At 38.3% G+C, this 15939-nt stretch overlaps 1 protein-coding gene across 1 annotated transcript in view; it reads right to left on the bottom strand.

The window, feature by feature from the left end:
- Nucleotides 1–2: 2 nt before the first annotated feature.
- Nucleotides 3–15939, bottom strand: part of LOC137439261 (gastrin-releasing peptide receptor-like) — a 97084-nt gene continuing 81147 nt past the window's right edge. The window contains exons 2-3 of the mRNA XM_068134992.2: nt 8698–9043; nt 3–395 (exon numbers count right to left, since the gene is read on the bottom strand). Of these exons, the coding sequence (XP_067991093.2) occupies nt 3–395; nt 8698–9043 (739 nt within the window). The remainder of the gene's footprint in view (nt 396–8697; nt 9044–15939) is intronic.

The following is a 15939-nucleotide window of genomic DNA, read 5'->3' on the forward strand; positions in this document are numbered from 1 at the left end:
TGTCAAAGTCCCCTTTGCACTCCGTGCTGCAAGGCCACCATCTCCCCACCGATGCTCATGGCGCTGCTTTCTGTGCGCCGGGAAGAGCGTACGCAACGTGGCGTGCGCTCTATCTGCCGGCCAGTCGGTCGCTGACGACAGCACACCTGCTGCGCAACAGACGTTCGAAAGGCGCTGCTAATAGCGTACAGTGCCAGGGGGTTGACGCAGGCATGGCAGAAGCAAAGGACCCGTGCAAATATGACGAAGAAGAGGTGGGTACGGGATGTGTCTGGTACTTTGGTAGTGCGGAAGGAGCGGTACAGGTACACTATGTGATTGGGCAGCAGGCACGTGGCGAACAGCAGTACAAACACCAGCACTGTCTTCGCAAGTCGCTTGCGACCCTCTACCTGCTGCAGATACAGGGTGGGTTTTTCAGTATAAACTAAGAAAGAAACAGTTGCACATGAAGAGTTACACATCGTCATGAATTGTAATGTGAGCGGTCATTTGAGGAGGTTAAGGGAATAAACTCACCACTCTTACCTGCAAGGACAATTTTGCTATTGGGGATTTTGCAAAGCATGAAATTGGAACGACGCCTTTGCACATTGCCTGAGCCAATGAGGTTGGTCTTCATCACTTCCATATTTTATGTGCCCAGCCCAAACTAATGATTGATGAAAACTGGCGCTTGATATAAATGAACTTCCCTTCTAAAGAACTTCAATGCAGGAGCGTGCCAGTAGGGCCTGCAAGCCTGTGTGATGGTCCTTCGTCTGTGCTCTATTCTTTTTTAAATGCACATCAAGCAAGGAAGCAGCCTGTACCACTTTGTCTTGCGTACAACTCGGTCAGTGTTCGGACTAACGACGTCTGGGATTTAGAGCGGATGTTCTAACCGTTGAACCACTGAGGCTGGTTAATACACAGCCATGCAAAGATGATTACAAACAATCCCTGATTCATGCTGCCATCGGCAATTAATCGGAGAGTTAGTGAAGGCTGACTTCTTTTGTTTCTTTTTTCTTTTTTGTCTAATGTTTCCTGGTTTATTTAGTTTTCATCACTACATCAGTTTCCTGGTTTATTTAGTTTTTATCACGACATCAGTTTCCTGGTTTATTTAGTTTTCATCACTACATCAGTTTCCTGGTTTATTTAGTTTTCATCACTACATCAGTTTCCTGGTTTATTTAGTTTTTATCACGACATCAGTTTCCTGGTTTATTTAGTTTTCATCACTACATCAGTTTCCTGGTTTATTTAGTTTTCATCACGACATCAGTTTCCTGGTTTATTTAGTTTTCATCACTACATCAGTTTCCTGGTTTATTTAGTTTTCATCACTACATCAGTTTCCTGGTTTATTTAGTTTTCATCACGACATCAGTTTCCTGGTTTATTTAGTTTTCATCACTACATCAGTTTCCTGGTTTATTTAGTTTTCATCACGACATCAGTTTCCTGGTTTATTTAGTTTTCATCACGACATCAGTTTCCTGGTTTATTTAGTTTTCATCACTACATCAGTTTCCTGGTTTATTTAGTTTTCATCACGACATCAGTTTCCTGGTTTATTTAGTTTTCATCACGACATCAGTTTCCTGGTTTATTTAGTTTTCATCACTACATCAGTTTCCTGGTTTATTTAGTTTTTATCACGACATCAGTTTCCTGGTTTATTTAGTTTTCATCACTACATCAGTTTCCTGGTTTATTTAGTTTTTATCACATCAGTTTCCTGGTTTATTTAGTTTTTATCACGACATCAGTTTCCTGGTTTATTTAGTTTTTATCACTACATCAGTTTCCTGGTTTATTTAGTTTTCATCACTACATCAGTTTCCTGGTTTATTTAGTTTTTATCACTACATCAGTTTCCTGGTTTATTTAGTTTTTATCACGACATCAGTTTCCTGGTTTATTTAGTTTTTATCACTACATCAGTTTCCTGGTTTATTTAGTTTTTATCACTACATCAGTTTCCTGGTTTATTTAGTTTTTATCATGGCATCAGTTTCCTGGTTTATTTAGTTTTTATCATGGCATCAGTTTCCTGGTTTATTTAGTTTTTATCACTACATCAGTTTCCTGGTTTATTTAGTTTTTATCATGGCATCAGTTTCCTGGTTTATTTAGTTTTTATCATGGCATCAGTTTCCTGGTTTATTTAGTTTTCATCACTACATCAGTTTCCTGGTTTATTTAGTTTTCATCACTACATCAGTTTCCTGGTTTATTTAGTTTTCATCACTACATCAGTTTCCTGGTTTATTTAGTTTTCATCACTACATCAGTTTCCTGGTTTATTTAGTTTTTATCACGACATCAGTTTCCTGGTTTATTTAGTTTTCATCACTACATCAGTTTCCTGGTTTATTTAGTTTTCATCACTACATCAGTTTCCTGGTTTATTTAGTTTTCATCACGACATCAGTTTCCTGGTTTATTTAGTTTTCATCACTACATCAGTTTCCTGGTTTATTTAGTTTTCATCACGACATCAGTTTCCTGGTTTATTTAGTTTTCATCACGACATCAGTTTCCTGGTTTATTTAGTTTTCATCACTACATCAGTTTCCTGGTTTATTTAGTTTTCATCACGACATCAGTTTCCTGGTTTATTTAGTTTTCATCACGACATCAGTTTCCTGGTTTATTTAGTTTTCATCACTACATCAGTTTCCTGGTTTATTTAGTTTTTATCACGACATCAGTTTCCTGGTTTATTTAGTTTTCATCACTACATCAGTTTCCTGGTTTATTTAGTTTTTATCACATCAGTTTCCTGGTTTATTTAGTTTTTATCACGACATCAGTTTCCTGGTTTATTTAGTTTTTATCACTACATCAGTTTCCTGGTTTATTTAGTTTTCATCACTACATCAGTTTCCTGGTTTATTTAGTTTTTATCACTACATCAGTTTCCTGGTTTATTTAGTTTTTATCACGACATCAGTTTCCTGGTTTATTTAGTTTTTATCACTACATCAGTTTCCTGGTTTATTTAGTTTTTATCACTACATCAGTTTCCTGGTTTATTTAGTTTTTATCATGGCATCAGTTTCCTGGTTTATTTAGTTTTTATCATGGCATCAGTTTCCTGGTTTATTTAGTTTTTATCACTACATCAGTTTCCTGGTTTATTTAGTTTTTATCATGGCATCAGTTTCCTGGTTTATTTAGTTTTTATCATGGCATCAGTTTCCTGGTTTATTTAGTTTTCATCACTACATCAGTTTCCTGGTTTATTTAGTTTTCATCACTACATCAGTTTCCTGGTTTATTTAGTTTTTATCACGACATCAGTTTCCTGGTTTATTTAGTTTTCATCACTACATCAGTTTCCTGGTTTATTTAGTTTTCATCACTACATCAGTTTCCTGGTTTATTTAGTTTTCATCACTACATCAGTTTCCTGGTTTATTTAGTTTTTATCACTACATCAGTTTCCTGGTTTATTTAGTTTTTATCATGGCATCAGTTTCCTGGTTTATTTAGTTTTTATCATGGCATCAGTTTCCTGGTTTATTTAGTTTTTATCACTACATCAGTTTCCTGGTTTATTTAGTTTTTATCACTACATCAGTTTCCTGGTTTATTTAGTTTTCATCACTACATCAGTTTCCTGGTTTATTTAGTTTTCATCACTACATCAGTTTCCTGGTTTATTTAGTTTTCATCACTACATCAGTTTCCTGGTTTATTTAGTTTTTATCATGACATCAGTTTCCTGGTTTATTTAGTTTTCATCACTGCATCAGTTTCCTGGTTTATTTAGTTTTCATCACTACATCAGTTTCCTGGTTTATTTAGTTTTCATCACTACATCAGTTTCCTGGTTTATTTAGTTTTTATCACGACATCAGTTTCCTGGTTTATTTAGTTTTCATCATGGCATCAGTTTCCTGGTTCATTTAGTTTTCATCACTACATCAGTTTCCTGGTTTATTTAGTTTTCATCACGACATCAGTTTCCTGGTTTATTTAGTTTTTATCACGACATCAGTTTCCTGGTTTATTTAGTTTTCATCACTACATCAGTTTCCTGGTTTATTTAGTTTTTATCACTACATCAGTTTCCTGGTTTATTTAGTTTTTATCACGACATCAGTTTCCTGGTTTATTTAGTTTTCATCACTACATCAGTTTCCTGGTTTATTTAGTTTTCATCACGACATCAGTTTCCTGGTTTATTTAGTTTTCATCACTACATCAGTTTCCTGGTTTATTTAGTTTTTATCACGACATCAGTTTCCTGGTTTATTTAGTTTTCATCACTACATCAGTTTCCTGGTTTATTTAGTTTTCATCACTACATCAGTTTCCTGGTTTATTTAGTTTTCATCACGACATCAGTTTCCTGGTTTATTTAGTTTTCATCACTACATCAGTTTCCTGGTTTATTTAGTTTTCATCACGACATCAGTTTCCTGGTTTATTTAGTTTTCATCACGACATCAGTTTCCTGGTTTATTTAGTTTTCATCACTACATCAGTTTCCTGGTTTATTTAGTTTTCATCACGACATCAGTTTCCTGGTTTATTTAGTTTTCATCACGACATCAGTTTCCTGGTTTATTTAGTTTTCATCACTACATCAGTTTCCTGGTTTATTTAGTTTTTATCACGACATCAGTTTCCTGGTTTATTTAGTTTTCATCACTACATCAGTTTCCTGGTTTATTTAGTTTTTATCACATCAGTTTCCTGGTTTATTTAGTTTTTATCACGACATCAGTTTCCTGGTTTATTTAGTTTTTATCACTACATCAGTTTCCTGGTTTATTTAGTTTTCATCACTACATCAGTTTCCTGGTTTATTTAGTTTTTATCACTACATCAGTTTCCTGGTTTATTTAGTTTTTATCACGACATCAGTTTCCTGGTTTATTTAGTTTTTATCACTACATCAGTTTCCTGGTTTATTTAGTTTTTATCACTACATCAGTTTCCTGGTTTATTTAGTTTTTATCATGGCATCAGTTTCCTGGTTTATTTAGTTTTTATCATGGCATCAGTTTCCTGGTTTATTTAGTTTTTATCACTACATCAGTTTCCTGGTTTATTTAGTTTTTATCATGGCATCAGTTTCCTGGTTTATTTAGTTTTTATCATGGCATCAGTTTCCTGGTTTATTTAGTTTTCATCACTACATCAGTTTCCTGGTTTATTTAGTTTTCATCACTACATCAGTTTCCTGGTTTATTTAGTTTTCATCACTACATCAGTTTCCTGGTTTATTTAGTTTTCATCACTACATCAGTTTCCTGGTTTATTTAGTTTTTATCACGACATCAGTTTCCTGGTTTATTTAGTTTTCATCACTACATCAGTTTCCTGGTTTATTTAGTTTTCATCACTACATCAGTTTCCTGGTTTATTTAGTTTTCATCACTACATCAGTTTCCTGGTTTATTTAGTTTTTATCACTACATCAGTTTCCTGGTTTATTTAGTTTTTATCATGGCATCAGTTTCCTGGTTTATTTAGTTTTTATCATGGCATCAGTTTCCTGGTTTATTTAGTTTTTATCACTACATCAGTTTCCTGGTTTATTTAGTTTTTATCACTACATCAGTTTCCTGGTTTATTTAGTTTTCATCACTACATCAGTTTCCTGGTTTATTTAGTTTTCATCACTACATCAGTTTCCTGGTTTATTTAGTTTTCATCACTACATCAGTTTCCTGGTTTATTTAGTTTTTATCATGACATCAGTTTCCTGGTTTATTTAGTTTTCATCACTGCATCAGTTTCCTGGTTTATTTAGTTTTCATCACTACATCAGTTTCCTGGTTTATTTAGTTTTCATCACTACATCAGTTTCCTGGTTTATTTAGTTTTTATCACGACATCAGTTTCCTGGTTTATTTAGTTTTCATCATGGCATCAGTTTCCTGGTTCATTTAGTTTTCATCACTACATCAGTTTCCTGGTTTATTTAGTTTTTATCACGACATCAGTTTCCTGGTTTATTTAGTTTTTATCACGACATCAGTTTCCTGGTTTATTTAGTTTTCATCACTACATCAGTTTCCTGGTTTATTTAGTTTTTATCACTACATCAGTTTCCTGGTTTATTTAGTTTTCATCACGACATCAGTTTCCTGGTTTATTTAGTTTTTATCACGACATCAGTTTCCTGGTTTATTTAGTTTTCATCACTACATCAGTTTCCTGGTTTATTTAGTTTTCATCACTACATCAGTTTCCTGGTTTATTTCGTTTTCATCACTACATCAGTTTCCTGGTTTATTTAGTTTTCATCACTACATCAGTTTCCTGGTTTATTTAGTTTTCATCACTACATCAGTTTCCTGGTTTATTTAGTTTTTATCACGACATCAGTTTCCTGGTTTATTTAGTTTTTATCACGACATCAGTTTCCTGGTTTATTTAGTTTTCATCACTACATCAGTTTCCTGGTTTATTTCGTTTTCATCACTACATCAGTTTCCTGGTTTATTTAGTTTTTATCACGACATCAGTTTCCTGGTTTATTTAGTTTTCATCACTACATCAGTTTCCTGGTTTATTTCATTTTCATCACGACATCAGTTTCCTGGTTTATTTAGTTTTTATCACGACATCAGTTTCCTGGTTTATTTAGTTTTCATCACTACATCAGTTTCCTGGTTTATTTCATTTTCATCACTACATCAGTTTCCTGGTTTATTTAGTTTTCATCACTACATCAGTTTCCTGGTTTATTTAGTTTTCATCACTACATCAGTTTCCTGGTTTATTTAGTTTTTATCACGACATCAGTTTCCTGGTTTATTTAGTTTTTATCACGACATCAGTTTCCTGGTTTATTTAGTTTTCATCACTACATCAGTTTCCTGGTTTATTTAGTTTTCATCACTGCATCAGTTTCCTGGTTTATTTAGTTTTCATCACTACATCAGTTTCCTGGTTTATTTAGTTTTCATCACTACATCAGTTTCCTGGTTTATTTAGTTTTCATCACGACATCAGTTTCCTGGTTTATTTAGTTTTTATCACGACATCAGTTTCCTGGTTTATTTAGTTTTCATCACTACATCAGTTTCCTGGTTTATTTAGTTTTCATCACTACATCAGTTTCCTGGTTTATTTCGTTTTCATCACTACATCAGTTTCCTGGTTTATTTAGTTTTCATCACTACATCAGTTTCCTGGTTTATTTAGTTTTCATCACTACATCAGTTTCCTGGTTTATTTAGTTTTTATCACGACATCAGTTTCCTGGTTTATTTAGTTTTTATCACGACATCAGTTTCCTGGTTTATTTAGTTTTCATCACTACATCAGTTTCCTGGTTTATTTAGTTTTTATCACGACATCAGTTTCCTGGTTTATTTCGTTTTCATCACTACATCAGTTTCCTGGTTTATTTAGTTTTTATCACGATATCAGTTTCCTGGTTTATTTAGTTTTTATCACGACATCAGTTTCCTGGTTTATTTAGTTTTCCATCACTACATCAGTTTCCTGGTTTATTTAGTTTTTATCACGATATCAGTTTCCTGGTTTATTTAGTTTTTATCACGACATCAGTTTCCTGGTTTATTTAATTTTTCATCACTACATCAGTTTCCTGGTTTATTTAGTTTTTATCACTACATCAGTTTCCTGGTTTATTTAGTTTTTATCACGACATCAGTTTCCTGGTTTATTTCGTTTTTATCACGACATCAGTTTCCTGGTTTATTTAGTTTTTATCACTACATCAGTTTCCTGGTTTATTTAGTTTTTATCACGACATCAGTTTCCTGGTTTATTTAGTTTTTATAACATCAGTTTCCTGGTTTATTTAGTTTTCATCACTACATCAGTTTCCTGGTTTATTTAGTTTTCATCACTACATCAGTTTCCTGGTTTATTTAGTTTTTATCACGACATCAGTTTCCTGGTTTATTTAGTTTTTATCACGACATCAGTTTCCTGGTTTATTTAGTTTTCATCACTACATCAGTTTCCTGGTTTATTTAGTTTTTATCACGACATCAGTTTCCTGGTTTATTTCGTTTTCATCACCACATCAGTTTCCTGGTTTATTTAGTTTTTATCACGATATCAGTTTCCTGGTTTATTTAGTTTTTATCACGACATCAGTTTCCTGGTTTATTTAGTTTTCATCACCACATCAGTTTCCTGGTTTATTTAGTTTTTATCACGACATCAGTTTCCTGGTTTATTTAGTTTTTATCACGATATCAGTTTCCTGGTTTATTTAGTTTTTATCACGACATCAGTTTCCTGGTTTATTTAGTTTTTATCACTACATCAGTTTCCTGGTTTATTTAGTTTTTATCACTACATCAGTTTCCTGGTTTATTTAGTTTTTATCAATACATCAGTTTCCTGGTTTATTTAGTTTTTATCACATCAGTTTCCTGGTTTATTTAGTTTTTATCACGACATCAGTTTCCTGGTTTATTTAGTTTTTATCACTACATCAGTTTCCTGGTTTATTTAGTTTTTATCACTACATCAGTTTCCTGGTTTATTTAGTTTTTATCACTACATCAGTTTCCTGGTTTATTTAGTTTTTATCACATCAGTTTCCTGGTTTATTTAGTTTTCATCACTACATCAGTTTCCTGGTTTATTTAGTTTTCATCACTACATCAGATTTCTGGTTTATTTTGAACATCCAGTTGTGGCTGGAACATGGCAATGCAAGTCTTAGATATGAAAAATGGAAGAGGGTGCTGTTTTCCAAACCTGGTGCCAATGGTTACCAGTACTTTCGCTGGGCAAGTGGTTGGCAGAGCGGCAAAGTTCCTTGGAAATCCGTGCGTAGAAAACGGCAATGGTGATGAGCGGGAGCGAATAGTAGACTATGAAAAGCCAGAAGGCATGCAGTCGAGGTAGTAGGATCTCGCCTTGTGAAAAAGGCATGCAAGCGAAGAACGTCGTATTGAAGACCCTCACTGCGCTCACCTCTGACGAGAGAATATCTGGCACGGCGAGTGCCGAGGACAGGAGCCAGATGGCGATGGCACGCAGGCACGCGTTGCGCACGGGGTGCGGTGGAGCCCTCTCCATGGGTTTCACTATTGCGTTGTATCTGAACACAAGCGGACATCATCATAGCGCACTGTGAGCGTCCAATCACAAAACGGCCATCTGAGCATCAAGGCGTGAACATTGTACAGCATCATTTGATTGCACTATATTTTGAGCATCAAGGAACACCTGCTGACAACTAATTTCGATTCTCTCTCTCCATTTCAGGTTGTCCCATGATGGACGTCGAATGCAAAGCAACGTTATTAGCAAGGGAATTAAGAAATAAATAAATAAACCTGACAATCGTGAAAATCTTATTATCGAAGCTTTGATTTTTGCATCCACGAATGAAGAATTTAATTTTTCAGCAGGAAATGCAACCTCTTTGAATCGAGATTAAATTGAGGCTGACGTGCTGTTATCTCATTACTGAAGCCATGGTTCTATCACAAACTCGGTTTCCCAGGGTGGAAGTTCACCGTCCGGTTGTGAATCAAACCCACACTCTAAGACTGCTCCAGAGCGCGTCACGACCTCTGCGCTATCTCGTCAGACAGCAATTTTTGTTATGGGATCTGATTTTCCCCCCACAACCCCCGCTTTGTGCGTTCCTGCTTGGCTGTGAAATGCGTTTTAACATTTTAAAGGCTTCGGTGGTAAGCTGAAAGTGGAAGGTAGGACCGTCACGGTGCTCTGAGCATTAAAGAGACTTGGGGAAGAGCTCGGGAGTCTGGAGTGGCTTTTTCAGGCTCAACTACACTTAACTGGCAATGAAGACATCGTACACTGGCCGTGTCTGAGACTTCGTTACTTTGATTTAATTGAGCGTACCAGAAAACCTGATCAACATAAAATCAATTTTGTTTTATTCATAAATGTCAAATGTATTTATTCATAACTTAGCATTCACTGGAGTAAACAATCCCATCTCTCGTTTTAATTTATTTATTTATTTTCATTGGCAAGTCAAGGTTCTGTTTCATAGTCGCTACATGCTAGTTTGTCTCTCCGACATCCGCCGTAGTGGTCTCGTTGCAAAGATTACACTCGGTGGTTTGCCATTGCCTCACCAGCAATCATCAAGGTTACAATCGCCTCTCGTCCTTAAACCAAGCACAGCGTTGTATTTTTTTTTTTTTTCTCCGTTCACCTGCAGGGTCCAGGACCAAACGTTTCGCCTGACCGATGGACGGTGGTGCCAGATTGAAACAATCTGACCCGTGCACCACCAGTCCACCTACCTGTTTATTATCGCTCGGGTGGGAATCTAACCCAGATTCGCTCGAAGGCAGGTTCACCACCTCAATCTCATAACTGTTTTGACTGCATGCTTCTGAATGAAAACATTGAATTTCTCTGTTGCCTATTTGTCAGGAAGGACACCGGGGAATCTTTAACGTCCACCACCAAATGCCGGCAGATGGAACGCCTAGTTTAATGTCCATCCGAGGGACGGCACTCGCATTGATGAATCATCTTCCCTGTGAAACACTCGGATGACATTTGCTGGGTCGGGATTCCAACCCAGGCTGGACAGTATAGAGGAGAGTGTGCGTACCTCTAGTGTAGGCCATCCTTCCAGCCCCTGTGTTTGTCCAAAGCCATAATGTACTTTTCCAAGCAAGTGGTATGCACATGATCAACCAGGTCTTTCTACTGCCTCCAAAAAATATATCGCAACTGTGTATAACAATTGGCATCTATTGTGGACCGTGTTGTCTTGCTTGCTCAATGACAGGTTATCTGCACCAGGTGATTGCCTCGTCTTTCAGACGGTGTTTAATACCTCGAAACAGGTAGATTGTCTGACCACGAGACCTCCTAACAAATAAAACAGATCTGCTCTCGTCATTGAAAACTCCAAAAAAAAATGTTAGCTGAAGGGCTGTCAAGATTAAAGAAGAGTTATGGCAGATCAATGGAGAAATAATGCTGTTAAACTTTCAGTGCAAAGTAATTGGTTTCCCCCTTGAAATATCGGTTTTAAAATGTTTTATATACATGAAGGACGTTTATGGGACATATCCTGTGGGCTATTGACCTTGGGGCTATGAGTCGTGGCTGGACCAATCCCACTGCCCATCCATCGGTGGCACTATTAGAAACATCCTTCCGCAAACATACGTATACGCGTGTAGCTTCAACAAAAGGATGATCACATCTCGGTGTTTATGTGAACATTGTTGTGTGTGACATTACCTTCCCAAACAAGGCTCATTTTCGCATCACCTTTCATCGTAGCACATGGTCAATGCAAACTCGGAAGCAGTACAAAGACTCCTAGATGTTCGTATTTAATACGATTAATATTTTGAGTTTTTATACAGAGGTGGGGAATCGTGGCAGAACATGATGAGAGATATGGGTCTCCAAGGTCTACAAACTGATATGGGGTTGAGGACATCAATGTGTGAGAAGCTGCATAGGTATACCAGAGGGGAAGTGGAAGCGTGAGAGAGAAGAAAATATCTCATGGGTAGGTACGGAAAACATCAGTTGGCAATGGATTGCAGTAGTGATTGGTGAAAGATTGGATGGAAGAAGGATAGGAAAGGCTTGGATATAGACGACGGATTTCTGAGAAATGTGAATGTTAGGTGCATTTTTGGGTAAATGTTGGGAACCTCACTTTTTAACATAACTAGGTTATGCTGCGTTGGATTAACCCGGTTCCAAAGCTGAATTTTGAGTTTTTGACCTTCTAATTAGCATAAGCAAAATGGCCACCAAATTGCCATTTTTGGACAATTTCTTTGAACAAGCATTTATATATCATGTCTATACATGCAGCTCTTTTACTTTAACTTTACAACTTTTACCCCAAAATGCACATAGATGCTTATACATGGCCTTTTTCATAAATCCGTCTCGTCTATATTATGGTTGGCGACATATTGAAAGAGACATTCAAACTGATATTGAAATTGGACATGATAAAATGGGAAATGGTTTTAATCAGACAATGTTTCATACAACCATTTATTCTAAAATTAAATATACATGGCCTTGAAGCATAAACATTCCGGAATGTCACACATGTTGTTTTGCCAAACTACATCAAATTCATACAAGCGGTCCGATCATCACTCTGCTGCTGACAGGCACACATTGATATGCACCTCAACTCTGAATAGCGACATTTGCAGCGTCGAGTCTTGCATTGCTTCTGGCATGCACAACAAATCATCTTGAGACAACTTTCTGGGATTGGACTCAGTGACATCAGAATAGGCTCTCGTCCTGAATCATTACGTTTCCATCCCATTTCTACAGGTGCAGGAAGGTCAGGTATGGCACAATGAGCATTTCTCCATACCATGGCTTGATAGTGTACTCGCATCAAATGGAAATGAAGAGCATCACTTGTTGGTGACAATGCTTCTGGTTAACCAGTCTTGGAGAACAGCATATGTCGTGCTGAATCAACAGAGGTTGTTCTGTGCACATTATATATTCTGCAGACGAACGCTTCTGCAGATTTGATTGTCTGTGAGTTCACCAATGCCCAAGTTCTTCAGCAGTTTATACAAAACTCAAAAAAAACAACTCAATTCGGCTTGGGAACTGGGTAAATCAAATTCAGCATACCCTAATTATGGTAAAAAGTGAGATTCCCAACATTTAACCAAAAATGCACCTAGAAGTTGATACATGGCCTTTTTCCATAAATCCGTCCAGTCTAAGATGGGCAGTTCCAATTGTCGGATTGCCATTGCTTTGTGTCCTTTCTTTAATGGTGAAGACCAAGGGCCTCCACAGTAGTCCACTGCTGTCAAGTTGTGCCTGCAGAAGTTAATTGGAGGATTTACCAGCTGTTCTGTGTGTAACATCATTTTCCAGGTGGTTTATAAGTTTCTTCTTTTCTTCAGATCGAAAGACATGCATTTGCACCAATGTGCTAAACTGTTAATATAATACTGTATTAATTAATAATATTGTTAATTAATAAGAAGAATTTTGGTTTACAGGGGCTACCGAATTAAATATATATATATATATTGTCGTGCGAATCCCTCAAGGTTAACACCAGGGACCGCGGAAGCCCGAACGGATTAAATTGAGGCGACGACCAAATACGGATTTTGCTGTCAACCGCGGGAAGAAGAAGTGAAGAGGAAGAGGCGGCAAGCGCTTACCTATGGCGAACCGACGGCAGCTCTGATCCTGTAGGGAATTAACTCAAACGGGAATGCGGGGTAAAATGTACAAAAATAACGATTTATTAAACGGAACCCGATAACAAGGAACGCGACGGTAAATAAATAATGATCCTAAATTGGGATCCCACACACGTCACTTCAGAAACGAGACAATGGCAAATGAATTAACCAAAAGAACACGTTCGTCGTGTACGGCGAAATGTGGTGCGTCCTTATCTGTTTGTAGTCTGTAGTGTGTCGACCAACGCGGCTCCAAGCTCCGCCTCGCTTGTGCGCTCTGCCAGGCCCCGAGCAATCCGCTCAGCGGCACGCTCCACTCCAACCCCTCGTCGGTCCAACACATGAGGTCACGCTCGCTCCGAGCACCAATGCGCCACGAGGAACCAAAAGCACCACGCAGAATCAAAAGCACCACACATCCAACGCAGGGCCAGCGATCTCCACGCGAAGCCAATCTCCAACCCGAAGGGGCCGATCTCCAACACGAGGTCCAGTGCGAAGAGAGACAAAAAGACAAAGAGCAAAGAGAGATCGTGCAGCGCCAAGAGCAAATGTCGTCCAGCCCGTTCTTTTATAGCCTTGCGTGTGATGTCAGCTCTGGCGCGCCCCCCAATCAGGGCCTCGTAGCTTCCCGCCACCCACCGAACCTTCTAGCCCCTTCCCTCCAATGAACAACCTCCTTCTCAGTTGCGTCTTCGCGCCTCCCGCCCTGATTGGCTGGAGGTTCGCGCCTTTCCTTGCCAACCAATCACACGTTCCCTGTGGCGTGGGTCACAGCTCGTCTCACCCGATGTTGCTAGGCCAGCTGGTGGTGCGGCTGGTGGCGGCCCATGCGGCGGTGCCCCGATCTGGCTTCCTGTCGGTCTTCTTCCAAGGTCATTGTAAGGGAAGGGAACTAATTAATGTGTGCACTAAGGACCAATCTAAGTGTTTTTATGTGTGCGTTGCCATAAGGGACAAAGGAATGATTACCAGGTCTGACACACAGGGGTTTATCTTAGTCCCTACAATTATTTAACACCCGAACATCCTGGTATGTTCACAGGTATACACTTCCCTGACAAACCGCCTAAAACACAGAACTTATTACAGGTAGATTCCCTATCGTAACAGTCGAAGCATGTAACCTATACAGATCTACCTGGCTCGAGATATTCCTTTACCCCCTGACATAACAATATATATATATATATATATATATATATATATATATATATATATATATATATATATATATATATACACACACAGACTTGGCATTTAATATGGAATATTTTTTTTTCTTGACTTGGGTTTACTTTCTGAACTCGGTACATCAATCTGGTGAGTTTATTTTACGCTTCGGTGATTTCTTTGTTAAAAGAATCATGTCACTGATTGTCTGTCGCAGCAAGAAGTCAATAACAGGATTATATCACAGGTGGAGTGACAAAATGTACGGACAGGTACATTTGACGATTGGCTTCACAATTGGGTATATAAGGGTTGTTGCGTTCTGTATTAGTGGAAAACAACTGCTGCACGTCTACAAAAGTTATTGCCGCTTCCCCTGGAGATGGTCCGTCAACTCGACAATGCTGTTTGTCATTGAGTGGTGGCTTTACGAAATTCCGGCATGAAACAGCGTGCTATTGCTCAGCAGTATGGCATCACTCAAGGTCAGGTGTCAAAGATCCTGAAACGAAATGCTCAGAGGGGTGTCCCTACTCCAATACCGAGGTCAGGACGTCCCCGCAGAACCACAAGGAGGGATGATCGCCAGCTTCACCGGTTAGTCCGCAATGGCCGAACCAAGTCAGCTAATCGGCCTAGGGCTGAGTGGCAGCAACTGACAAATGTGCCTGTATCCAGAAGGCTAGTCAACCAACGACTGGTTCAAGCAGGCTATCGTGCCAGGCGTCCCCTGAGAAAGCCACGTCTGACCAGACAACACCGTCAGCGCCGATTGCAGTGGGCCAGAGAGCACCGTCAATGGCAGCCAGGACACTGGAATCACGTGATCTTCAGTGACAAGTCTAGATTTCTGGTCTATCGTCAATATGGCCGCGTCCGAGTGCGCAGACATGTGCATGAAGCCTACAACGAAGATTGCATAGTGCCAAGAGTCCAAGCTGGAGGTGGTGGGGTGACCGTTTGGGCTGCTTTTCATGCAGGGGGCAAAACTTACCTGGTTGTTCTGAATGGAAACCTGAACCAGTTCAAGCACAGGGCCATTCTGGAAGAAACATTGCTTCCATTTGTTCGTGCAGCCTTTCGAGGAAACTGTCTTCCAAGATGACAATGCACGGCCTCATCGTGCTCGCATGATCCAACACTTTCTTGCTGACCGTGGTGCAGAGCATATGGAGTGGCCTGCCATGTCCCCGGATATGAATCAGATAGAGAACTTGTGGGCAGAATGAACACGTCAAATCGCGAACGCGAATTCGATATCAGTTTACATCACTTTCAAGGATCAATTTATTTGCTTCGAAATGTCAAATGTCGTTTTTGTTTCTTTTAAAGGTCACATTAACAAAATCTAGAATAATTTCAACATAATTCCAATGAACTTTTGGTTCTAAGTCATCTTGAAAAGTAAGTTCACCCCCACAAAAACAATATTCCATATTAAATGCCAAGTCTGTATATATATATATATATATATATATATATATATATATATATATATATATATATATATATATATATATATATATATATATATATATATATATATATATATATATTGTTGCGGATATGGGATTTGGCCTCCATATCCGCTTGTAAATATTCCCCTATTTCCCCAATACTC

Source organism: Myxine glutinosa, chromosome 14 (genome assembly GCF_964187855.1).
Source record: "Myxine glutinosa chromosome 14, kmMyxGlut1.1, whole genome shotgun sequence".
NCBI lineage: Eukaryota > Metazoa > Chordata > Myxini > Myxiniformes > Myxinidae > Myxine > Myxine glutinosa.